The sequence below is a fragment of the Stegastes partitus genome, unplaced genomic scaffold, assembly GCF_000690725.1.
Source record: "Stegastes partitus isolate 25-593 unplaced genomic scaffold, Stegastes_partitus-1.0.2 Scaffold853, whole genome shotgun sequence".
Classification (NCBI taxonomy): Eukaryota; Metazoa; Chordata; class Actinopteri; family Pomacentridae; genus Stegastes; species Stegastes partitus.
In genome coordinates, this window is record NW_007578584.1 from 155,874 (window position 1) to 181,889 (window position 26,016).

General features: G+C 41.7%; 1 protein-coding gene across 1 annotated transcript in view; it reads right to left on the reverse strand.

Moving 5' to 3' along the window:
• Positions 1-26,016, reverse strand: part of tenm4 (teneurin transmembrane protein 4) — a 114,556-nt gene that overhangs the window by 57,720 nt on the left and 30,820 nt on the right. Inside the window, exons 3-11 of the mRNA XM_008293040.1 lie at positions 23,579-23,828; positions 20,493-20,591; positions 19,324-19,559; positions 12,005-12,175; positions 9,761-9,975; positions 8,415-8,625; positions 4,105-4,206; positions 3,242-3,436; positions 1,479-1,679 (exon numbers count right to left, since the gene is read on the reverse strand). Of these exons, the coding sequence (XP_008291262.1) occupies positions 1,479-1,679; positions 3,242-3,436; positions 4,105-4,206; positions 8,415-8,625; positions 9,761-9,975; positions 12,005-12,175; positions 19,324-19,559; positions 20,493-20,591; positions 23,579-23,828 (1,680 nt within the window). The remainder of the gene's footprint in view (positions 1-1,478; positions 1,680-3,241; positions 3,437-4,104; positions 4,207-8,414; positions 8,626-9,760; positions 9,976-12,004; positions 12,176-19,323; positions 19,560-20,492; positions 20,592-23,578; positions 23,829-26,016) is intronic.

Sequence of the window (26,016 nt, forward strand, 5' to 3'; positions counted from 1 at the left end):
TGAATCCATATTGTACAGGATTTCTTTTTTTTTTTCTCCATCCTTGGAACCTCAAGACGGTATATTCTCGCTAAAAAAAACTGTATCTTATGCTCAGCCTGCTCCTGACTACCAAGAGAGAACATTCCCCATGGACGAAATGCACACAAATGAAACACAATCCTCCAGAGCAGGAAAAAAAAAAAAAAACTATCATCAGCTCTGAACCTTGCACCCATGAAAAAGAAAGCCAGAATTCAAAAAAAGAACATTAACTTGTGTTAGATCATGTCTCTGACAATATCCCTGCTATGAATGCTTTGTGTATTTTTTTTTTTTTCTCCCCGCAGCCACCAGCCAACCATTGCGTAAACACAGGATGAACGTTAAAGAAATAAATTTAGAACAAAAATCAACTGAATGCGATGACTAGCTGCGGACATCCAACTGATCAGTGATGAGAGTAATTGAAGCTGTTATGTGAGCCATTTTATTTAAAGAAAATCACAAATGTTTACTTCTCTGAGGAGTGCAGCAATTACCAGTTATATTGACTCAAGCGGTAAAACGAATTTGGACACAAAGACGAGAATATTATCACAAACAAACTGATGAAAATGTGCAAAGTAATTACACGTTTGTCGCTGTTTATTGTACGTTCTGACCTGTTTAAGTTGTAAATATTGTCGGATAAGAAATCGCACTTGTGATAACTATCTGTCAGAAGTTGAGGACAGATTACGCTGACGTTCCACAACAAGAGATGTATTATTACCCATAAGAGGAGCAATCAGAAAGTCCAGAGATTGTGCCTGAAGAAATCAAAAACTGTACCTGATTTATCAAAATAGTCTCCTTTTGCAACACTTGTGACGCTCCCTGGAAGTCCTGTTATGTAAATATGTCGAGTAGCATCTGCAGTGAGCGCTGAATCTCTTAAACTGTGTCAAAATGGCGACCCTTCAACTGGACTTTCATTTTGGGGATGAACTTTTGGGGATAACTAGCCTCTTATAGGGTTGACTCAGAATTTTATTTGAACACGGAATGTATTCAGCTTTAAAACCTTTAACTGCAATATTATATTATTTGTTCATTCTTAACTTATACTTTTAATTCTTTAATTATGTTTCTTGTTAATGTGAGTGTGCTTGGTTGTCTGTCTCTAAGTGTAGCCCTGTGATAGACTGGTGACCTGTCCAGGGTGGTCCCTGCCTTCACCCTATGTCAGCTGGGATAGACTCCAGCCCCCCGTGACCCTAGTGAGGATTAAGCGGTGTATAGATAATGGATGGATGGATATTTCTTGTTTAAATGTCTACCCTTAAACAAGTACAATTGTTCTTCTCTGTTTTTGAGAAGCTTCATAAACACGTGCATAAGACCACAGCACAGGCAACATTTTTTTTCCCCCCTACTTGGTAATCAAAGATAAATCAGCACTGGCCTGTGAAAAGGAATCTTTCCAATGTTTACTTTCATCTGAGGGAAGTACTGACCTGTAGAGCAGTCATGGCCGGTCCAGTTGGGATCACAGCTGCAGGTTCCGGTGTCTGCCAGGAAAGCACCGTGTCCAGAGCACTGGTCCATGCAGGAGGCCCTGGGGCTCTCACATCCTGGCCCGCCCCACCCCACAAAGCAGTGGCACTCTCCCTGGACACAAACCCCACGGCCTGAGCATGTTGGATCCAGGCAGTCCACTAAAAGGGTTCCAAAGAGAGAGTGTTAGACACATCAGTCACCTGCTGTTTCCCCTTTTTCAGAGGCAACTTGGCACCTCTATTTGAGCCTGAGTAGAATGACAACTGCAGTGGGCTGCAGCTCAGCTGCAGATGCAACCAGCTTAACACTTGCACAATGAAGGTAGACGGAAAACAGACAGAACATGATGCAAGGAGGCCCACTTTTCCTAAAACTGGAGACAAGATTTACAAAGAAGCAAATTAAATGTCTGTTTTCACACTGGGGCTTATGGCACAAACCTACAGGTGCTGCCCACGCTTCTGCTGGCACTCGCCCATGATATCATAGTGAAAAATCCTTCCAGAGAAGGAAGGTCCTTTAATAGGAGCATGTTTCTCTAAAATAAAAGCCACAATGATACAGGGCTCAAAGCTGGAAAAACCCCAAATCTACATTCACAAAATGTAAAGGAATGGTAAGGAAAAGCCTGGGGCAACAGCTAGAGTTCCTAGGCAAGAGCGCATGCTAAAATCCAGTTTATAGACAATTTGAGGATCACTGTGACTAAGCAAGCCTTGCACTGGATTCCCTCTGCTGCATGTTTTTGTCGACACTGTATCCCTTCACTTAGTATGCAAATATCAAATTAATACCTGTTTCTAAAGCATCTCTTCCTTTGACATGTTGTTAAATCAGTTCTCACTTTGTAAGGTACAAGAGTTGTGAAAGCATACAACCACGATATCACCATTCGCTCCATCAGACAATACCTGCATGGTACACACAGATGGCAAACGGGCGCCATGTAGGAGCAATGTCTAGCCCTGAGAGCAGTAGGCCACGCCATGGCAGCTCCCTTTTACCATGACATAAATGGGTATAAAGGCTGTTATAGTAAGACAAACAGGATCTCTTGCCTCTTAGCAGATGGTTTGGGCACAAGGCACAAAGATCAGAGGCTAACTGACAAGAAACTCTCTCCTGGCAATTAATCATTGTGGCTGAAGGTCACATGGAAGAAAGGTAAAAATGTTAAAGGGCCCTCGTCCACATTCTCCTCCACTCCTTATGGCTAACGCTCCACCTAAAATAGAATGGGGGCCTATGGATGTCACAAACCCCCATTTATCAAACTCCCAGGGTCCATTTTTCATCTTGAAATGAGAGCCTTCAAGAGCTGACAAACACAATGGCTCCTTCAATCTTATCTGGTCAAGCCTTATCCAGCAACGAGCGAACGCGGAGTTCCTAACAGATTAAGATCAGACTTTGTGTCTGAAATTCAGACAATAAATGGACTGTTTCGATTAACGTAATGCCTTATGTCTATGATTTATAGCGGAAAAGTCACCTACGATGCATATTATGAAGTGTTACTGCTATAACGCTCTTCGTAGAGGATGTCCTGTCTTTACTACCAGACAGACTGTAAGCTATACCAACTTAATAGCCACTCCCATTATGAGTATACTTTTAAAATGTCAAGCACTATCAAGCCGAGATGGTGGTCATAGCAGCCATATCATACGGGATTTTTATTAGTTTAGGATACATTATCATGACTTATTAAAACAATCACCTTCTTCACAGTTCTCTCCTTTGTAGCCGGGGTTGCAGATACAGGTTCCCACGATGCAGGTCCCATGGCTGCTGCACGTGATGTCGATGCACTGGTTGGTGGGAACGTCACACTCCGAGCCCTTCCAGCCGCTGTGACACATGCAGCGACCTTTAAGGTATTGACCATTCCCGCTGCATAGCACTGGACAGGCAGCTGTGAAAAGAGCAGACAGCACGCAACCATTTGAATGGACCCCACCGACCACATCCTCAAAGAATAGTCAGCGTAAAGGCTCGATTTGGACATGTTAAAAAAAGGTTTTCTTTCCTGTGTGAAATATCCGTCACAAATTACTGGTTTCCACAGAAGATGTGACCTAAATTTGAACGAAACCCAAATGTCTTAACAATGGCTGTTAAATTTGCAAAAATGAAAAAAAAAAAGAGTTGAATAGAAGTGTCAAGTATGGCGTCCATCAACACATGGATAACAGATGGCAGTACAGTATGTGTAAAACCAAAACAAGCTACTATCATTCTAGCACGCTGTCCAAACTAGTTTTCCCTGTGATTTTAAAGTGATAAAAAATTAATGCTGGTTTTAATAACTGGAAGAGTTTGTCAATACTGCTGATACAATCTGAGGCTCTCTATTGTAGTAATAGAGTTGTTTGATATGCAATACTCCACTAGGATGGGTGAAGGTAAAAATGAGCCACGAGGAGCCATCTGAAGTCAAATCTGAAGCACAATTAGAAGAATTGTGAGATTAAAATTGTTTTCTTCTGGCCATGCGTGATTATAATTTGATCAGCACCTTCAAATTTTTATGCATCTGAATGATGGAGATTAATAAAGGCATTATGAAGGAGCGTGACTCACCTCGCCCACAGTCAGGTCCTTTGAATCCTAAAAAGCAGTGGCATGTTCCAGCAACACAGTCACCGTTCCCAAAGCAGTTACTGGGACAGTCATCAATAGAATCTGCAAGGGAGCAATCAGGAGATTTTCTGAGTAATGTGGTTCGAAAAACAATTTTCCTCCCACTCATTTTCTTTGGGTTGATTATTATCCCTGTGCTAATGACAGTGATAAGCACAGGCTCCAATCCTGTCAACATTTCTATTTCACTGAAAAACATTTCAGAGTGTTACTAATGTTTCACCCAAATAGGAGAATTCGCTAAAAGAGTAAACAACTTCTGATGATCTGGGCTCCTACCAAAAGTTACAAAGCAATTAAATTTTCGGAGACTCTGAAGGCACGGGATGTTAAAGTGGCACGCTTGCGTCATTTAATAAAACTTAATTTGACGCTTTTATGGCACAACGCAAACAGCCAAAGTGTCAAACAGCACTGGAACCTGCATTTCCCCACAGCTATGGGTAATGCTTCTGCATCATATTTTCGTCCGTTAGTCTTGATTTTCTGTTTGCTTTTTTTGTATTTGCAGAAACGGTGAGCTTGCCAGGCAAACTACTTCAGTCATTCATCACAATACTTTAAACTGAATAACTTCCAATTTATTAAAAATGTCCTCTTCCATTATCAATCGAGTCTTTGAAAACAACCTTTTTTTTTTTTACCAGTTTGGTTTAAAAAAATAAATAAACCAAAAAGGAAATAAAAAAAATATCACCGGGACACACAAACAGCATCTTGGCAATTTATCTAAATGTAGTTGGGTTCAAATTAACCCGGCTGTGATTTACCGCAGATGCACAATAATTCAAACTGATCCAGAGAGCCTTTTCTACACAGTCTCTGGGGTAATAGATATATAACGACGTGCAACACAATGCCGTATTGTCTTTAGATATGTCACTGAACACGGGCGGCTTGTGAGACAATTGCAACAATGCAAGCAAGAAACCCTTCTGTTGTTTTCAGCTGCAGAACCTTTAAATTACATTCTGATGGGGAAATATATTTTGTAAAATAAATGATTTTTAATACTTTAACATCACCTTTAGTCCCCTCTTTACCTTCAAAGTCCTTAAGAGTATTAAGCACTAGTAGGGTGGTTTTATTTTTTTTTACATATCTTTTAACAAGTTTCCCTTTTATCCAAGAATCCTTGAATAGAAATACACGCTGAAGAAACCAGTATTACCGTATTCAGCAATATGGTGTTTACATATTGTTTTCGTCGCATTAGCTGTGATTTGATTTGAAGGGCTCTCCAATTAATTGTGTGGCTTTATTGCTCTATATTTCTTTGTTTCCTAACAAACTGAGGTCATTTTCGTGAGACGCGAACAATCAGCGCAGCATGCACAATGCGCGCCATAATTTCCTCCATTGATCCCTCCGACTAAATCAAATAAATTGGCAAAATAATTATTTCTGCTGCAGCGCCGTGTTCTGACACTGGGTTTTATTAGAAATAAGACTGACCACTGATCTCTGAGGACAGCAGCAGGACTCTGAAGCGCGATGCTCACTGAATTAAGCCTGAAATGGTGCTGAAAAATATTCAATCTTGTCCATTGCCTTCAGGCAGCAGAAACTCTGAGGCAAAACTTACTGAACAAAGAATCTCTTGTGCTCTACAAAGGGCTAGAAATGTGAGCCATGGATTTCAGCTTCCCTTTACTCTGGAGAGTCAATCATCACTGAGGATGCAATGCAAGACAGAGAAAAAAAAAAAAAGACAAAGAGAGAGAGAGAGGGAGAAAGAGATACAGGCAGACCAGAGATACAGTGAAGAGAGAGGGAGGGGGCCAGAGAGCGGAGTAATGCTGTTTATGTTTTCTGTGCTGCAGGCTTTGCTTTGCCATGTTGGGATAGTAAAGGGATGCAGGGGAGACTATCCTCTGGCATAGTGGAGGCAATCAGCACTTTGGTGGGGTTTTGATGACTTGGATCCGGCTTGGATGGATCCCACTATAGAGGCTTGGGCTTTTTTTCGCTCAAAGCTAGGGAGGCCAGCAGTGCGCGTGGGGCGGTGGGTGATGGTTAGGGAAATGAGATATGGTGAGGCTGCATGCTCGCCATAGGAAATTCCTACCCAGCATAGCAATTATGCAGGAGAGATTCCTGGTGGGAACCCTGCAGCCCATACAGGGACAGAAAAACCTAAGTGGAGCGATAATTTATTGTTCACCAAGATCGGGCTCTAAAGGGTCCAACTGCAATCCGCTGACATATTAAGCTGGCAGGAGTTCTATATTAATGTGCCTCTAATTAAGGTTATCGAATTTTTATCTGCCATGGATATTTCTTTGGTGAACAACATACTGTCAATCAAAGCTGTTTAATTGAGTAATCATGAACTGCAGTGCCATTCTGAATGCTGACGCAGTTTAGCAGCAGACTACACACTGCCCATGTCTATCGCCTGTGATTCCTCCGAGAGCCGGGGAAGGGGAGGCCATGAATATCTCTTAGCCACACACTCGACATAGGCCAACGCATAAATCATGGATTCAAGCAGAGCTTCATTGAAATTCATTACCCTTCATATCAGGGGAGCTAACTATTGTGTGAGTCTTTCCAGTCGGTGAGGACGAAGTAGCGTGCAGTAGGCAGGTTTAATCAGCGGCTTGCCATGCTCTCAGAGGATGCTGAACACCTTTGAATGATGGGTGGTTGTGTACAGAAAGAAACCCCTGCTCTAGAGTGAGACGGGACGGAGAGTGAGACATTGGTGCCGGGTCTTTGCTGTGCTACCCCGTATAGGACGCCGTGTCTCGGTTGAATATCTGGCACTAGGCAGCAGGGACAAATGGCTTCATGCTCCAGAGGGTTGTGATACAAAACATTGAGTAGGACACATTTCACATTGCCATGGAGCCACAGCCAAGTAATGAGGAGCAACCCAGATTAAAGACGGGGACGCTCTATCCCCCCAGATATATCATGGCATGGCTATGTGCGCCACAAAAAACCTTTCATGAAGTACATGTAAAGGGCACAGGTACCTCACTGATGGGAAAATAAGACGTTTTTCCTCCTACCACTGTCAAGTCCACTAAAATAATTTTACTGCTCGTGTCTTTTAAACAACGCTGCTAGTGTTTCGCAGTATGCCTGTTCCTGATATTGTTCACATATATTTCTATACCTGGGCTGCTCTATTTGAAGGTCAACTCCATCCCTCCACGGCTCAATACAATTCAGGCAGTTGGTGAGATTCAATTTCTGCTGAAGGGCACTTAACCGGTGACCCATTTTAGAAAGGGCCCCACTGCCTCCCCGTGAGCTCCTGTGAGCAGATCAGCTCCGATACAAATGAACAGAGGCAGGATTCTTGCTCTGACTAACGCAGCCCCACCCCATCCGCTGCACGGAATACCTTATCTAGTTGTGTTTTCTCTGATGCAAACCACAGGAGGGCTTCATGCACATCCAGTCAAGAAGAAATAAGCAAAAGTAAACACACGGCCCTGACCCCACCCCCCCCTTCTTGTGTCATATCATATATTAAGTATTGAATTACAGCTGTTGTTGGCACAGCAGGGGGGGCATAGTGCATCTCTTGCCTGTCTCCACTTGGTGTTGAGGACAGCTTCTCATCGATCTGCTGCCTGGCACAGCCCCTGTCACAGATGGACTCTGGCCCAGGAGCTTTTAATTAAAGAGCATGTGAGAACAGCTCCCAGCTGCCATCCCTGTGAAAGTCGACACCTCGGGCCCTCTCACACCTTGCTTGATACAGCAGTGCTAATCAAAGGCGCTTTAGGGAGAACAAAGAGGAGTGTACAAAATGAAGTCACCTCCACAAAGAAGGACGTATGTCTGAAACACAGGCGTGTGCCACGCAGAGTTAGAGTCAGAGGAGAGAAATATCTTTCCTACTTTGATATATGGAAAGTAGATGGAAATTGGAGCAAATCGTGATCAAAAATGGCACTAGCAGGAGGGTACAATCATACTTTGAATTGTATGCAAATTGTTCCCAGAAGCTGGACCCCTGATTCGCTTGGAAGACACTCAGGCTAATGAGGATATTATGATCTCTCAATGCCCTACTCAGGGGCATGGCAGGATAGCACTGATGTCCTGATTTTTGTAATATTCAGCTTCACCTTGATTAACCTGCACTTTCCTTGGCTATTGAAATCTACCAGTGTCTCTGACTCTTGCCCCAAAGTCTGGACTGTTTGCTGTGGAGTGCTGCTGGTTGGTATTATGGGGATTATGGATTGCTATTACAGGTTTCAGCAGCAGGTCATGCCCAGGGCACTCACCTATGGCGGTGGTAAGGAAGGAGACAGTTTCAGTTTCTTTTCCATCGTTGTAGATGGCCAAGTGCCAGATGCCCGAGTCCATGTACTGGATGAAGCCCGTGTCGTGTGTGGTGATGGGTACGAGGCTTCGCTGCATAGCCACAGGCCCCTCCAGGCCATGGATGTCTTGGGCGAGGAGCCGCCGCCCATCCAAAAGCTCCACAAAGTCAAACTGCAGACAGATACACAGAAAGTGAGAAAGACTGATGGATGGACCGCAGACATGCCATTAGAGTGACACATGAGACTTGAGTGCTTTCAGCCCTCTTTATAGCGGAGCATCATTTGGTCTGCATGAATAACTCATCATTCTAGAGGAGCTTGAGTTAAGTCTTGGCACATCGTGGCTGGATGGGTTGTGATCATTTCATAGCCTGCGCGTCTTACTGTAAAAGCCTTGTTTAAAACTATTAAAGTAAGAAAAGGAAAGGTGGGGGACTAAGTGTAGGTTGGTGTTTACCAAATAACATCTGCACCAATTTACTTCACATCAGCCGAGAGTCAATACCAATGAGATGGGATTTCATTTCAGGAAGAGACTCATCTGCACCTCCATGTGTAATCAGTCATGAAACAAAAACTCCACTCTAGATTATTTTTGTTTGAAGTCGAAACAGGAAATAGGTAGCACTGATCTTTAGACTGAAAAATAAATTACTGGACATGCAAATAAAAAAAATAAAAAGAATCATGCTTTGAAGAATCTGTTAAACCGACATGCATTCATGGCAGAAATTTAAAGTCTGTGAAGCAAGCCGTCGAATATGATTTATAATGTGATATATCTCATTCTGTGCACCACATAGACGGGAAATTAGTGTAAAGAAAAATCTCCCTTTCGTGGCCTCTGAGCCCCACATCTTTGTGTGATTCATTAATGGTAGTGAACCTTAAAGAAATTTACCATAAATCGTCTTTGCAAACAAAGAAAGTGATTCATGATGCAGCGGAGAAATGTATGAATTGGTTTGTATTCACGACACGTTCCTACATGGTTAGATAGATTTTTTTTTTTTTTTTTAAACCAATATTGCAATTTGTATTCTGTGGCAGAGGATGAATGGAAAAATAGTTTTTATACTATGCAGGCATGATTGTGAATTGTTTCACACAGATTCGTATTTACAATTTACCATTGTCTTTTGCAAACAAAACATAACACTCTGTAACAAGATAATACAGAAAACACCAACTGTAAGCACCCAGAACATTTAGATTTCAAACTGTCTTTTATTATATACCCAAGCAAGCACAATATATAACATCTACTGTAGAAATAGTGTCAGCAGCATTGAAATATTCCTCACCTGCGTATGTGATGGAGGAAGGCCTCTCCTTCCATAGATTCCCACTAAGGCATCTTTGCTGAGGGACACATTAAACTTCAGGTACATGGGATGATCAATGAAGACTTGGGATCTCCAGAAGATACCGGGAGGAATCTGCTGCGCGACCTTGCGCCCCACGTCAATCTCTCCCATATCTATATAGCTGTCATCTGGGAACAAGCTGTCCAATTTGCCTGCATTGCACACAAAGCAAATCGGTCAAAGAGATCACACCATTAATCCAGCATGTGGAGGGCAGAGGGAGTCAGTGTGCTGAAGCATGATAGTCTGACCATATCACAGATATTCAATCACACAACTGACAGCCACAGACAAAACATAATGAATGGTCCCTCTGTCCACCGCCAGCAATTCCAGTCCCCACTTCCATCAGAGGAGAGAGTGCAAAATTAGGAAATATCAGATTGAGCATCAGTCTGGTCGTCACACAAAATTATAGCCATGTCTTGAATGGTTTTTACTTTTCTGGAATGGCAAATAGAAAAATATCCCATTTAAAAGGAAATGATTACGATAAAACATGTCTCCATAACAAGTGGCGGCGATCATTTCAAAACACAGACATCCTGTCATTAAACCGGGGATCAAACCAGACTTATTTTGTTGAAGTGGCTTTCTCAAATAATCTCATTTTTTGTGAATCTTGTTCATGAAAGAAAATAGTGATGAAAGGTTCTAAAAAATATGATTTACCAGATTGAACATATGGTGTGGACATGGCACAGGAAAATACTTGAGAAAATACAACAGTTTGAACGCTGTGATAGCAAAGAAGTAATAAAGTGAAAATTGTAATTACGCTAGAAAGGGATGCCCGATACCACCACCACTACTACCCGCTCAGGTATTAGCACATCCGCTGCCAAAAATTGTCCATATGCTCGATAATACAACTTATATTGGACTCTGCGGAAATGGCAACATCTGTTTGCACATGTAGATGAGCTAATTTCGGCAGCAATGTTTACTAAAGCAGACGTCCATACAAACCACCCCTAGGATTTGGTAGCAGACACGGCTTTAGGTTACACGTGGCACGCCAGATGGAAGTCTTCTCAAAAGTCCATCAGTGGCAATAGGTTTTATCAGAGTAGACAGGACACGCTCCCCCCTCTCCCAGATCTGGGCTCTCCATAATGCTACAATGCAGACGCTCGTTTTCCACATGTTGGGGTATGTGTGTGTGTGTGTGTATTTATGCAACACATTAATGGCGTACTCATCAGGCTGTTTAAATAAATCATAAGCCGAGACCAGTGATAATGGGCCTCATAGTTAAATAAATGTTTTTTTGTTCTGCAAGCTAGATGACAGGCTCTGACGGAAAAGACTCAGAAGCACGCTGAATTTCAACCCTGTGCGCATTTGCATCACCTTGATAAACCATTAGGGCAGGCCGGCATTGTTTGCGGTGACAGCGCTGCAAAAATGAAACTTATTTAGAAAACTATGGCTATTGATTTCCTATCAGCGACGGCTGCCATGCAGGGTCTAAGCCGTGCCGTAGTCATGCTTGTCGTTAGCTAAACACACTTGCCGCTGTCTGGTAAATGAAAAAGACAACTCCTGGATTCATCTATATGGTAATAACCCCATCTTCTACCTATTGTCGTCTGCGAGTGGCAAATCACATGGTTAAATCTGGGCCCATTTGTTCGAGAATGGAACAGAGCAAACTTTCCTTGAGTTGAGCAGTTGGTACCGTGGGGTGAGCACATGCTTTCTTTGGCTGCCAGGAAAGGCAGCCCAAGCTAGGAGATGAAAGGATCACATCCGCTCTGAAGGGGACAGAGTGGCTAATCCCCCTGCAGCCCCTGGATACTCAGTCCCTTAAGCTGTCCCATTTTCTCCCTCCAGGAACAAATAACACTTTCCCACTTACAACAACTTTCATAGGATTACAATGCAGATCTCTTCGCATACCATGGAGACGAGCGAACACAATGTGAAACCGGATGACAAAATAATAACAAACTCGCATGAGCTCCGAAATGTCATCAGTAAACTTTAAGATTTGAAAAACTTTTTTTTTCTCCCTGTTCAGTTGTTCTTTTGTGAAGCGGGTGCGACGGGGAGTCTCACAAATCATCCGGAAAAACAGCAGCTCCATTTAGGTTGGTATACTTACTGCAAGTATTATTCAAGGGGGAAAAAAGTGTATTTAATGCATTTAATGTTTTGTTATTCTAATAAAAAAATGGCACTTACTGTTATCTTTTCCCTTGCGGTCAGGTAATTCCAAGCCCGTGTTGCCCAGAGGTGGCAAGCTCAGGTCTGTAGGAAAAGGTAGGCCACTTGTATTGTCCTCTGACAGCTGGTACATCTGTCTCTGCATGGGCTGCAGGTGCCAGTTTAATCCAAAAAGGTGCATGGCTGAAACACAAAACACAAGACAATGTCAGAGCTGATTGATGTAAAGAATAATTAAATGCATTTTCGCTAAACAGGAAATTTAAAATATGGTAAGTCCAACTTTTTTTTTGTGATAGTTATCTAAAGGTGACAGCTGTGAGACGGAGGAACAGAAAGTAAAAAAGAATACGGGACAATACACGGCTTAATGGTTAATAGTATTTTCTCGAAAGTGCTGAGTAGTAAGATCCCGAGATGAATGCTATCCTGACCCCATGGGACGGCATACGTCTCCCCGCACCAACACCGGCACACGGACCATCCTCAGTGCCTTGTCATTTTCCCAACCCCATTACCTTTACATTCCCCTGCAAAACTAGGGGACAAAAGGGAAAAAAAAAAAAAAACACATCAGCAGGGGAGACACCAGGGGTGTTTCAATGTGACCACAGTGGATGAAGCACATGGATATTTTACAAGGTCGACAAAAGAAATGTCCTTTGGAACAATGGCAGTAGACCACAGGACAGAGGAGGAGGGGCTGACCATGACAGATCACCAATAAGAGAATGGACAAGACGAGCTTAGCAAGGCAAAAGCCAACTGGGAAGTCAACAGTCAGCAGAAAAGGCCCAGAAACTCAATATAGCTATTTTATTGTTTTGTTGGTTCTCTTAAGCTCCTCAAGCAAATAACGATGCAATTCAATTAGAAAGAGTGAAATTATCTTATGGGTTTGGACCGACGCTGGGAGTACAACCTCTCCAAGCTCACGCTGTTTTCTTTAGCTGCTTTTTAGTTTTTTTCCCCCCACTTACGAGAGCATAAACTAGTCACGTAGCCATACGCATTTCAGCGACAATTTTGATAAAGTAGATAATTCCTATCATTACTGAATACATGGCAGTCCTATTAGGCTGCCACTGCAATTCAACAACTTCTGATAAAAAAAGGTTTTCTATATATATATATATAATCACAGTTTTTGTCACACCTAGAGTTTATTTTTTTCTTTGCTTCTGCTGCAGAGCTGTATTTAATTCATTTAGGTAAGCTGCTAATTAACATGTGAACTGAAACAAGTGTTAAATGGACAGAATTTAGTTAAGCAGCCATCACACAAACAAAGAAACTGAGGATAAAGTGATAATTACTGGAATCCTTTCAAAATATTGTTTGTTTATCAAGAATATATATAAATACTTGATATATAATAAGTGCACCATCACATACTTACATATATATAATGATGCTATTATTGTTTGTATTTGCTGCATACAGCTATAGAACATTATCATGGAAAAATGTACAATATATGAGGGTTTTCTGATGCATCTTCCTGAAACGTGCAGCTCAAGCAGCAGCTCCTCAGACCGAGGACAAGGAGCAAACTTCAGAGAAAAAAAAAAAAGGACTGGAAGGCACCGATTGATTTGCAGCCTTTAAACGCCGCAACAGAGCAAAGTTTCGACACGGCTTTGTCTTCATCAGCATAAAAAAAGTGCTTTATTAATGGACAAATACCAAACCCAAGACTGATTTGCCTCATTAAGTGCAAGGATATTGAGTTAAAACCACAGAGTAAGAGGAGGTTTACTTGTCCAGGCTCAGCTATTCTCTTCAAATTGACTGTGAACCCATCATGAATATGACGGTGACAGATCAAACCAAGCTTTAGTGTTGGATGAATACATTTTGAGTCGTTCCCACAGGAAACTTGGAGAACACTGTGTTGCAGGAGTTGGCGCAAGATTAAGAGTTTATATAAATATATATAGACCTGGATGTGCATGAGACAAAGTATTTAATATTTTCATAATGCACGCTAGATTAAACATACCCAATGTTTACTGAAATATTTATATGGGTTTGTGAAAGCAGATAGGTAGCGACTGAGTGGTTATCGAGCAAAACACAACACAAGCATTTCCTAATACGACGAAAGTTCAACCGCAATGCCAGCATCTGTTTTGTGCCTGTCCAGTGCTCGTGGAAGTGACTGTGTCAGTGGAAGGCAACCAGAGAAGAGACAGATGGCTTTGTTTGTCATTTTGTAAGCTCTAGAAAGACATTCCTTTTGATTTGTAGCACTACATTGACTGGCAAAATGGAAAGAGAGTCAGTGTATGTTGCTGAACGATCGCAAAGTCACCAGGCAGGGTGTTGTTCCAAGTGTCCTAGTAATCATGTCTTTGTGAGCCCCGTTCTTTATCCCATCCGTCCCTGAGGCCTCTAATGGAAAATGGTTGAAGAGCCTCCCCCTCCCATCCTTAAAGATTTACTTCAGCGCCTCCGTGGCATCTATGATATGCAGAGCACTGGACTTGAGCCAGAGAAGAGCCTCCTAATTTTGTTTTGCTTGCTTTTCAAACTTTGCAAACACTGTGCAATGACACTCAGATGGCTGCTGCAATTGGCTGCGAAATGAAGACAGGTTGTAGGAATAACAAGGTACTTCTAATGAGATGGCCACTGGCAGTGACAAGCTTTGTCTGTGTTCCAGTGATGCCACTGACCTGTCAAGAGTAGTGCACTTTATAGCATTGCCCATTTTGTCCTGAGCACATGTTGTGCCCTCCTTTCACTTATCTCTTGGCAGGAAGTTGGGTCACGCCATGTGCCAATTAGGGAACAGAGGTACTGTAGTAGAAGACTTCTCGGCCAATCTGAGGAAGTCAGAGCTTATTGCTGTGGGTCATCTGCCACAGCAATAAGCACTTCTGTCCTCTGATCATAGTGCTTTCCAACTATTGCACAGTTCAAGGGAAGCTATGATGAGAAGAACACTTTTTTCTCATCTGACTGGTCAAGCTCATGAAATACTGTGAGCATCTATAAAAGGCAAACTGTCCTGAAGCATTTCAAAACAGTCAACATGGAAGGCAGCCTCATGCATTCCTTGGACTGAAAAATGTTTCAACCATATGGCTAGTCTATTTCTTTTTAAAAAATCTGAATGAATAGCTGTTAAATATGGCAGCCATTGATAACACATGTTTTACTAAACTGCATTTACACATTTGCACGGTCTTGTCTTTGTGTGAATCACTATTTTCTGCAAATTGATGTTCAAGGTTCATTTTAATTACACAAAATGTCCTATTTTCAGTAATTGTAGGGTAACTACTACACTCACAGTTTTTTGAGCACCATGATATTCAATGACTTGCCTGCTGTATGTCTTCAAAACAAAGTATTTTGAACTAAATAAATAAATAAATAACACGAGTAAATGCCAAGATGCAAATGTCAAAAGCAAGCATCACACTCTTGTCAGTTCCTCACCATGATTTTTAGCACCAAGTTACTTCCTGGTTAATGTATATACTTTAAACAGTTATAGTGTCTGTTAGAAGACTGGTGTAAATTATGTTTCTGCATCATTCATTTTTTGGGAGGAACTACAAAATCCAACTGTTTCTGAGACATCACTAAACCCAGACTGCATTTTTAAAAACAAAGCACTAAAACAGTCATGAAACATCATGTGTAGCTGACTTGCGTTCATACTTTGGTCATGCTGTTGTATATTTTATGCTTCAACTCATACTGTCATTTTCAGTTTATCCGCAATTCCATACTAACGCATCAAAGAGTGTTTTCTCTTGTATCCCCGCAGTGAGGAACGGACGATTGTGAAGAAATAAATGATGCAGAAAAAGAAGGACGCAAAACTGAACATCAATTTGATCTGATTGGTATCTCACATAAATATTTTCACCATGTCTTTAATAATTGTTGGAGAGATCAGTGTTTATGTAATGATTCAATATCCCAACAAATCCGTCCACACTCTCTGTGCACTGAATATAAACTACATCCATCCTCACCCACTGCAGGTCAAAGCCAGGCCTGGGTTTGTCATTTATGAATGAAGCTCGCTTGTTAACATGTACATTATTTCCTGATGAACAGCTGCCAACTGGATGTTAATAAATATATGCAAACATAACATGGAAAAGTGTCAGTCTAATGCACTGTCACAATACACAGGCAGCAGTGCGACGTTGCATACTGTGTGTGTGGGAATCGCACTTGTTAATTTTCACTAAATACAAGCAATGATACAGGGATTTTTTTTCTTTTTTATTGTTTGAACTGATGTTTGCCAGCAACATTAAAGCAGATATCGTTGGCTTGTTTTTGCATCCGTACAGCGCACGCAAGGGTATGTTGGCACATTTGTAGACAAAAAAGTAGCTTTCAAAGACGCATTAGTATGCTGAAATATGACTGTTGCCTATCAGGCCTAACCTGAGTAAGCAGCTGTGCCTCATGGTGCATAAATACAGGATTTGAAATGAATATTGGGTATAGTAGGATTTAATTAAATGAACAGGAGTTTGACTGAAAGCAGGAAAGGGGCTTTTTGGCTTTAGAGTAAAGCCTTGGACATTCAACCAATTAATTTAGAGAATAGATCAAGTTTTGTACTCCAGAGATTTTTGATCTATAGATACGGGTAATATGTGAGGTATTACCTATATTTACACCTACAATAAAAGCGGTGGGATATTTCCTGGCGATGACAGGCACCAACACTAACAATACTCAACTGGGATAATGAAAAAGCCAATTCAGATGAAGCAGCATTATTTGAAAAGTACTGGGGAGAAATACAAAACGGTAACATCTGTGCTGCAGAGAGGCCTTTTCTGGGTTGGATGATCATAGAGTGAAAAATTTTCTGGGGCCCAACCTCATTGTCCTTGGCGAGATACCCAGGGTGAATGGAAGTGAACACAGGAGGATACTGATGACCTTAAAATGAGGAACATATAACAAATGTGCTAATGAGCAACCAACCACAGAGAAAATAGTGCCATCTTTAAACTCCCAACCTTTTCACACTTCAAAATGTGCCGTTTTACACAGCTGTGTAAAAATAAAACTGTGCTGCAAGTCAAAACATCTGTCACGAGGCATAATTGGGTTCATTAGACATCTCACCCAGAGTTCCCAATTACAGGCCTCAATAATTAATTGCACTTGAAATTAAATGTATTTTCTCATCAGCCTTTAATTAAATATGGCCCTCATTCTTGATTGGAAATTCCGTTCTTCGGGTGAGGTTTGGTCTCCAACATGTTTACTTCTGTTGCATCAGGAGATGGTCGGAGTTTTGCAGGGTATAATTACATAGTCTGATTAAGCACCATCGGGCTGATGAGGCTCTTTGGCTTTTGGCCAGGTCACAAGCAGAAAACACATACTGTATCTCTACTTCTACTGCCAAAACCGCACTGCTACGGCCAGATGGAGGCCAGATCAGAATTCGGTCAAATCCGCAGTGAGTGATTTAAAACTGCGGAATATATAGACGAGCAGAAACCGGCATTGTTCTGAATTCCAAATGAAACCATTTAAACGGCTCCGGTGACAAAAATGAATAATCAGATTTTAGTTCGTTTGGCCTCAAGGAGAAGCAAGAAATGATAGCTTTTGTGATTGTTATAGCCTAATGCATATCTTTAACAAATGTCCTCAATGAAGAATTAATTTATCTCCGTGATGAAGGCCACACAGAAGGATCTGGCTTTTCTTTCATTGACTGCATGCAAATGAACTACAATGTTCTCACCATCCCTCTGTTTGAATTATTCCTTTTTCCGTATGAGATTGAATTCAACAGTAACCATTTATATGTTAAGCAGGTATTCACAGTCAATCAGATGTATATTATATTGTGAAATATATTAAAAAAGAACAGAACTCCCCTTTTGAATAACGGACAAGGCAGAACTTTCATTACTTACTACAAAAAAAAGCACTGCTAGCTTTCACACGTCGATCACTACATCACTTCACGTGTCTTCTCTTACCTCAGTGCAGTACAGGAAACCCAATTACCTAAACCTGTTACTCACAGCTTTGAAATGTGTTATACCTTCTCCCAGCTCTGGTTTTCTTCCTCATATCCTCGGCCCCAAACCTATCCAAGTCCATAGCACTAATTCAGTCAAAATGTCGGTTTTTTGGGTTTTTATTTTTTTAGTTCGCCAAGAACCTGTTGCTGTGTGACTTTCAATGTTCTCTGGAAGAAACCAATCTCACTTACTAACCGGATCTCTGACCTATCCACCATCCTTTCTATTACCCATTCCTTTTCTACCAGATCACTCTGTTACTGCAGATGCTGCTGTTATTGTTGCTTGCTGTAAGCCTCCAAACTCCCAGGTAGTCTTTTTTTTTGTATATTTGCTCTGCTGTCATTGATTAATTTGGCAATAGTGTTCACCTGTAGGTTGTTAAAATGTTGGGAAAGCGTGTTTTTTTGTAGCACCAGGTTTTGGGAAGGATTTGGGAGGATAGTAACAAAACTCTCACATTCTCTGCAAAGAATGACTTTTAAATTACAGGTACAGCAACGGGTCGGTTGGAATATCCAGAAGAAATGAATATCTAGCATGAGCAGTGATAGCCAGACCAGAAACATTTACATAAAATCCAAGTAATAACACAGAGTTGGGAACACAGTTCAGAATGTGTCTAAGAAATATGGAGACATCACAGCAATAAATTGCAGCATCCACCGACATACTTACTTTCAACTTCCCTTTCTAGTTTTTCACTTTATCAAATGCTCCTTTGACCGCTTACAAGGGAAGCACTGTGTAAACACGTTTGCATGTAGATCACACAGACAAATAGGAGACTGTATGATCCGATATAAATATCAATCCCTCAGGGGGATGACAGCAGTCAAAATGAGCAGAACTGATTTAATAGCATAACTTAGCTGATAGTCCTTACCCAGCTGGGACCCGGGAATGCTGGTCAGGGAATCTTAAATCAAATAAGATGAATATTCTAAATGTGCAGCCCTCTCTTGTGTGATGGCTGATGTCTTTTTAATTTATTTCCTATTCAGCCTATTCACAAGAGCAAGGCACCGGATTGCCCATCTGCAGATTCAGTCAACCCAATCTATGAATGATAATGTTTCTTCGGACGAGTTGTGTGGGCGAGGAGTCAATCTATGAATCCCTATATAACCATGCTCATATAAGACGCAGAGGACAGTTTCAACACTATTAAAATGGATGATAGAAGGAACACAATAGAGCATGGACTCATCCTGTGTCTGCGTTTAAGTGAGGGGCCGGGCAGGGGGCGGATCGGCACGGAGCTACCCGTCCTGGAGTGCAGGAGCGTCAGAGGTGACTCACCAATGAAATAGGCTAATAGGAGCAGCAGAGTAACTGAGATGAGGATGGCACTGAGAGCAGCACATTTCCAGTTGCAGTGCTTGTAGGGCTTCTTCAGGCTGAAGGCAGGTCGAGAGAAGGTGTTTCGAGGCAAAGGGCGCGGGGGAGGCGAGTACACCGTGCTGGAGGTCAAAGGGTATCCTGGTGAAGTTGTGCAATACATTGGTGACGTCCCACCTGGTTTGAACAGGAAGTGCCTGGGGAAAGCACAATTTGTCGTTAGTCTTAACAGAAGCACCGGTTTTCTCGGGGATTGTCCATCATCATAATATTGTAGGCTACTATCTATCCAAGTGCAGTCCCTTCCACTGGTAAGTGACTCTGTTTCCAAGCACATTCAGTCCTGTTACCACTGTCATGCTTCTGCTAGATTAGTGAGAAGACTAAGGCACACTGGGTTGAAACAGTCGAAGCTATGAATCAATATTAAATCTAATTTACGGGACTAGTGACCGCAGCTGGCTCTTGTTTACGTATTCATGCCAGTGTGAGAAGAGTAATTCCCTGTAACAATGTTTCAAAGCTATCCAGAGGAGAGATATCGTATATAAGGTTGCAGCGTGGCGTTGAGCAGATTTATTCGCCCTTGAAGAGCATGGCTGGCTATCTCAGAAAAACATGTGTAGAGCTACATGTCCAAGTGCCGTACCATCAGCCCATCAGAGAGCCGGCGACAGTAGCGCCGTCGTCAAGGCCATTTTACTGACAAGTACACAAGGAGCTCGGGAGCGACAGTGACATGAACGTGATTGAATGTCATATTACAATGTATTATGTGGAAAGTCACTGAGACTATATTTTATTTATAAATACCAGGACACATCTCTGACATCCCATTGTAGCAATAGGAGATAACACGGGCAACTGCGTTTCATAAAGCGGTCATGTTTAACATTAACCAAACGCAATACAACCCAACAATGTGACTTAATGCAAATTGTTAGTTGTATTAAAACAGGGAAGGGACGAATACAGCGAGGATTCTAAGCATTGCAGGAGACATACACTGATGATTGACAGTGTTTCAAAACAGAGGATGTTTGATGGAAAAATAGCGCAGGCATCAATTGTTTTCATGGCAAAGCAGATTCTGACACTAGTCTGAGCCAGATAGCAAACATGCAACATACCCGTCGTTGTACGAGGCATCGTGGCGTGCTGATGCCAGAATGTCCATCTCAATGAGGTTGTCCTGTAAAGTCTCTAGGAATGTCTGCTTTGCTATGTTTCTACACAACAGGTGGAAAGATGGATATGAAGCTAGTGTGAGATGTGCGTGCAAGAAACACAGAAATGCCAAAAAACAGTTTGTGATCACCAGGCAACATCAACAACAACAACAACAACAACAACTGACAAATGGGGATCAAGGTGGACAGCATGGGACAACGAAACCAAGGCCCTTATGGAACTACTTCTACGAAGGTGTGAGACAAATAACATCTAGCTCTCTTGTTCCCCTCGTTTGGACACTGCCATACCTTGTTTTGTACGAGCCCTGCCCTTCTCTGCAAGCGTCCTGCTCTTCTCTGATAAACATTAGAGTATTCTGGCTCCTTTAAGGTTGTGATTGGAAGAAAACAAGGCATCACTTACAAATAAGAACCTTAAAATTTACTGCAGACAAAACACTACCTTATTTTCATTTTTAAGTACAAATGAACTTGTCACTAAAGTGTTTACACTGTATAGCACCCTTAAACACAACAGTTGTTCATTTAATGGCTGCAAAACTCCAAAAAAACACATTTTGAGTTCATTCTTAAGTTTCTAGAGGCTCACGTCTCCCATCGTGGATCGCCCCCCATATGAGAGCTCTGTTCCATAAGGAGATACTGTAGCAATGCAATGGAGAAATGAACTGTCCACATGCAATGGGCAGGCTGAACACGTTCAGTGGTACAAGAGAAAAGCCTTGTTTTTGATCCCTGCCCCTTCGAGGCCAGCAGTGAAGTCTGTTCATAGTCTCCCAAGCTTGTGTTCTAGGAAAGAATGCAACTTTTAATGAAGAGAGGGAGAGACGCTTGGCAGGAACTCTAAAGGAACTGGTGACGCTGGATAGGGCCAACCAACTGCTGGCATCTCTCCAGTGGCAGTGGCAGGATAAGATCTACCAATGCAGAATTTATCAGGGCCATTAAATTTCACAAAAAGTGACGAGAAAAGGGGGCAGCGTGATGCTATTACCTAAGTGAAAGTGACATTTCATATTGCAGGTCCATGTGGACATCACTAATGGTTTCAGTTTCATTATTGAAAATTCAGCGGTTGATCTTTTTTTTTTTTTTGCAAGATAATAGGTTATAAAGACTACATACATGGTTTCATCTGCACTGTTGCCTCTCCTCGCCATCTGTTTTGTGCTGCACAGGGAATACCTGTGCAGGATTAACTGGAGCTGGATGATGTGTAATCATTCATTATACAACTAACTGTCCTTCCACCAGCTGAAATTGATTCTCATTTTCCTGTTGACTGAACCGTCTCGCAAAAACTGAAGGAAGAGACAATAAGTCTGTTCATGACCGGTTGTTAAAGCCATGCCAAATTAGCTATTAGCCATTCTCCTGTCAACAACAGTTTCATTTATGGCAAAGTATTTAATACTATAGACCAGTGGTTTCCCCAAAGTAGGAGGCAGCTGCAAGATTTATTATATCGTTGTTTAGGTATTGTAAATTTCGAATGATGTAACAGAGTAAAAATATTGGTGATATTTACACAAACAACATTTTAAATATAGACGACAAATTACCTTTTTTAAAAAACTGTTGAACATACAGTTTTGTCACAGCTAATTACAAGACAGCTCATGGTTGCCGTTAGTAACACAACACACCTTCTGTCTGGGGAGTTCAACTAAGCGTCTGGTAAAAAAAAAAAAAAGAAAAAAGACCTTCGGAGCAACTGATGGAAAGATGTGAAACGTTGAATAAAGGTCCATCTAAGGTGACAGAATCTGAGCAGAGTAAAATCAGCAAAATCTCTCCCCGAACAGTAGTTTGCTAAAAAAAAAAAAACAAGATAAAAATCGATCATTGTCACTGTGGTACTGTGTGTTCTCAACATCGTACGCGAGGAGAAACCACCTGTCAGTGGTCAGAACAGTGGGCTGTGCTGTCTGTCACTGCAGAGTGTGAAGCAACAGAAGGTTTGCATGTCCCATTAATATATCAGTTCTGTTTCGGTTTGTCCTTTTACATCTTAAATATGGGTTAAATTCAGTTTCGTAAATGTAAAAAAAACACTGCATCACTTTCATTTGTTGTTTATTTTAAGTTAAATCGGCAAAACTTCCATTCTGAATGGTTGAAAATGGGTCAATATTATTTAATTTTTAGTATAATGTAATTAAAGCATATTATATTGTGAGACTGGATGACACAGGGCATCTTGACAGACAATTACTTTAAAAATCAGGGGGCTATAGATAATAGTGAGATCTCATCCTTTTTTTTTTGTCATTGAACTGCTTTGAATAGATCCTAACAATTAAAATTAGCCACATAAAGGGATTTTGATCCACAATAACACCCTTCAAAACCAAGGCTCCAGAAGGACTTATTTTTTTTTTAAAAATCTCGACCTGATGACAGCGAGAAGTGAGGTTTTGTTTGCACCCGTTTTTCTATCACAAGCGGAATAATGTGATCATTAGGAAAGTTGAGATAATTCTGCCTTGGTATTCGTGATAATGTACAACCTTGCAATAACACCGCCGAAGAAATACCAACAGTTATTCCCTTTGTTACAATAACACTCGACAGATCTACTTCACACAAGGGCCTCCTATTGAGAAATGAGCTGGAGAACTGAATGCTGATTAATATGAAATAAATAAAACTCCTGGCTGAAGTGGCGGAACTATGAAGCCTGCTCACGGGAGCCTGAATGCAATTTTGCATTATCCAACGTGATTATAATTACTCCGCTGTTTAAACTCAATAGCTTCCACTGTTAGGACTGCTAATATTAGACGAACACCCCAAAAAGCAGCACTTTTCTCTTGTTTGCCACCGAATCGTGTTCATCACAAAACGTAGGCCTTTTTGCCCCTTAGCAGGATATTTTCCATTTTATTGCTCCTTTCTAGCACTGTGGCAGCTTAATATGGAGCAGACAGCATGAAAAGCTGAGTTCAATGGCACCGGCTCAAGCTCGGCCTTACAGATGCCAACATCTCTATACATTGTCAGGGAGACAAGGAACACGGTACCTTGTTTCCAGGGGGATGTTGCTGTTGAGCAGCCAGTTGTCCTGGGCGCTGCCAGAGTCTTGGCCGCTGGCGGGACCCTCGGGTGGAGCGGAGCTGTCTGTGGGCGCGGGGCTGGGGTTGCTCCGCGGCGTGTAGTTGCCCCTGTTCAACGAGTTAATGGAGGCTGCATGGTGCTGATGATTGGGCGAGTGAGAGTGGGAGAGCGGCAGAGGAGGCGTCCGCAGCCGAGAGTGATTCTGAAAGGCTCCGTCTGAGAGCAGAGAGAGGAGAGAAAATAAAAACTCGTTAGATATTTTTGAAAGGAGAACAATTCCATTCGTTTACTGTTCTGCTTTGAGGCCCTTTGGAATCTTGGTTACCTTTGAAGGAGCCATCAAAGGCGCACGGATTCACAGTTAGTTCGCCGGCAAAGCCTAAACTACCGCGGTTCCAATGAGGACGCGCCTTTCGAAAGGTTTGTGAGAAGCGCGCATATGTGTATTTGTATGTGTTCGCGAGCTGGTGGAGAAAAATGAATTGCTTATTTAGTGCCTTATGGTGTTATTTCAACTCAGTGAGCCTCGACATTCTCAGAGATGATTAGCCATAGTTTCTCCAACAGCAAATAAATTAACACCTAAACTAACGACTCTTTTCAGTGACAAGCTACAAAGCCCTGACATGAAGCACTTCTCTTTTTTTTTTCTTAAAAAAAGGGCCTCTTCTGCTCATTATTTCTCCTAACTGATCTCTATCAGAGTGTGCACTTTGCCTCCCAAAGAGACCTGTGACAGTTTACTCAGATCAGACACTGGCGTCTGTGTAAACACTCGAGCTGGCCTCTTCCTGAAACTGACCAACTCTTCAGGCCTTTCTGGGCATCCTTTTAGCCAGAGAAGGAAGCTTCACCATCTTGTAGTCTTTTTTTTTTATTTTTTTTTTTATAGACCACAGCTTGTTTCACTCTCAACTTCACTTCTATGTAACAGCCACAGCTCAATGGAAGCAAATGTAAGATTTGAAACAAAATCACTAACCATCTGCCACTATCAGATTTGGAATGGCCAACCAAATTAGAAGTGATTCCAGTGGTCATATACCATTCCAGAGCCTTTAGCAGCCAAAACTTGCTCCTTCTTTCTGTTGTCACTTAAAATCTGGAGATTTTGAACTATTAAAAAATAAAGTCTAGAAGAAGAGATTGCACTTCGTGGTCCCATATTCACTATTTAACACTCGCTGTACCCCACAAGACAGAGGACCGATGTCTTTGTGCACTCTGTATCCATTTATTTCCACATCTGCTAAGCCATTCATCAATCAATGAACTCCTGGCTTTACGCAGAGTGGCTTTTCTTTATAGCAGTAAGCCTCCCTTTATTTCACAGATATCCACAACACTAAATTGCCAATTTACAGCAGAGAGAGCAGAATACAGACACATGCAAGGTTTATTTTGTATAATCAGCTCCTTCATTAGCTCGATACCTACTCACGCCAGTCAAGAGGCTTCGAGCCATTTGAGATTTTTTTTTTTTTTTAGGGGGTCAGGAATATCTCATATCAACACGTGTCAGTCACGGCAGATTGATCGGCTTTTCAGGTGCGGCTCTGGTTGCATTAAGCTTCAGCGCCTCTTGCTAATGCAGAAAGTAGGAAGGGAGCCCCTTTGTGTTCACAGGTAGCGTCTTAATGAACGGTTCAGCAATAAAAAAAAAAAAAAATCAGGATAAAAGTGCGGCTTGCTGCATTTAATCCTCAAGCATGTCTCTTCCTGTTAGTCGGCAAGTTAACACGTGCCCAGTTTTCAGTGTTTCAGCCTAATGTTTCTATTCATATTCTGCACCATCCAGTAGCCACAGACACAAAAAAAAAAAATGAAAGGGCTTTAATTTTCACCTTCAGACTCATTTTTTGAACCTGGCTCACTGCCACGTAATCCACATATTTTATAGGAGGAACTGCTGAAAGAAATTATTTCATTTCTCTTTCCTGTGGGAGAGAGAGAGAGAGAGAGAGCAATATCATGCATTAGCTGCACTGACAGATGGTTCGGTGCTAAGTTCCATACTTTTGAACAATGCCGGCCTCATAATTAGCAGACACACTGAGAGCGAGGCACACCGCAGTCCTGATCAACAGCGCGACTGGCGTGAGGCAAAAAACCCACACAGTTGCTGATGGCCTCCCTCCTGCTCAGTAATGTACCTGATCCCCAAAACCATTAATAAGGTTATGCTAATTTGATACAAGGACAGCAAAGATGCATGGAGGAATACATCACAAGGACAAATGCATCGCTGCACTGGAATGCATTTGCTGCTCGGTAAACAAATACTTTACTTCCTGCAGCATGACACTCGAGCAAAACTCGTGGTCGCAAGTAATTAATTTAAACACTTAATGAGTGAACTCAAAACATAAAGAATCACGACAAAAATGAATGCATGCACGTCAAT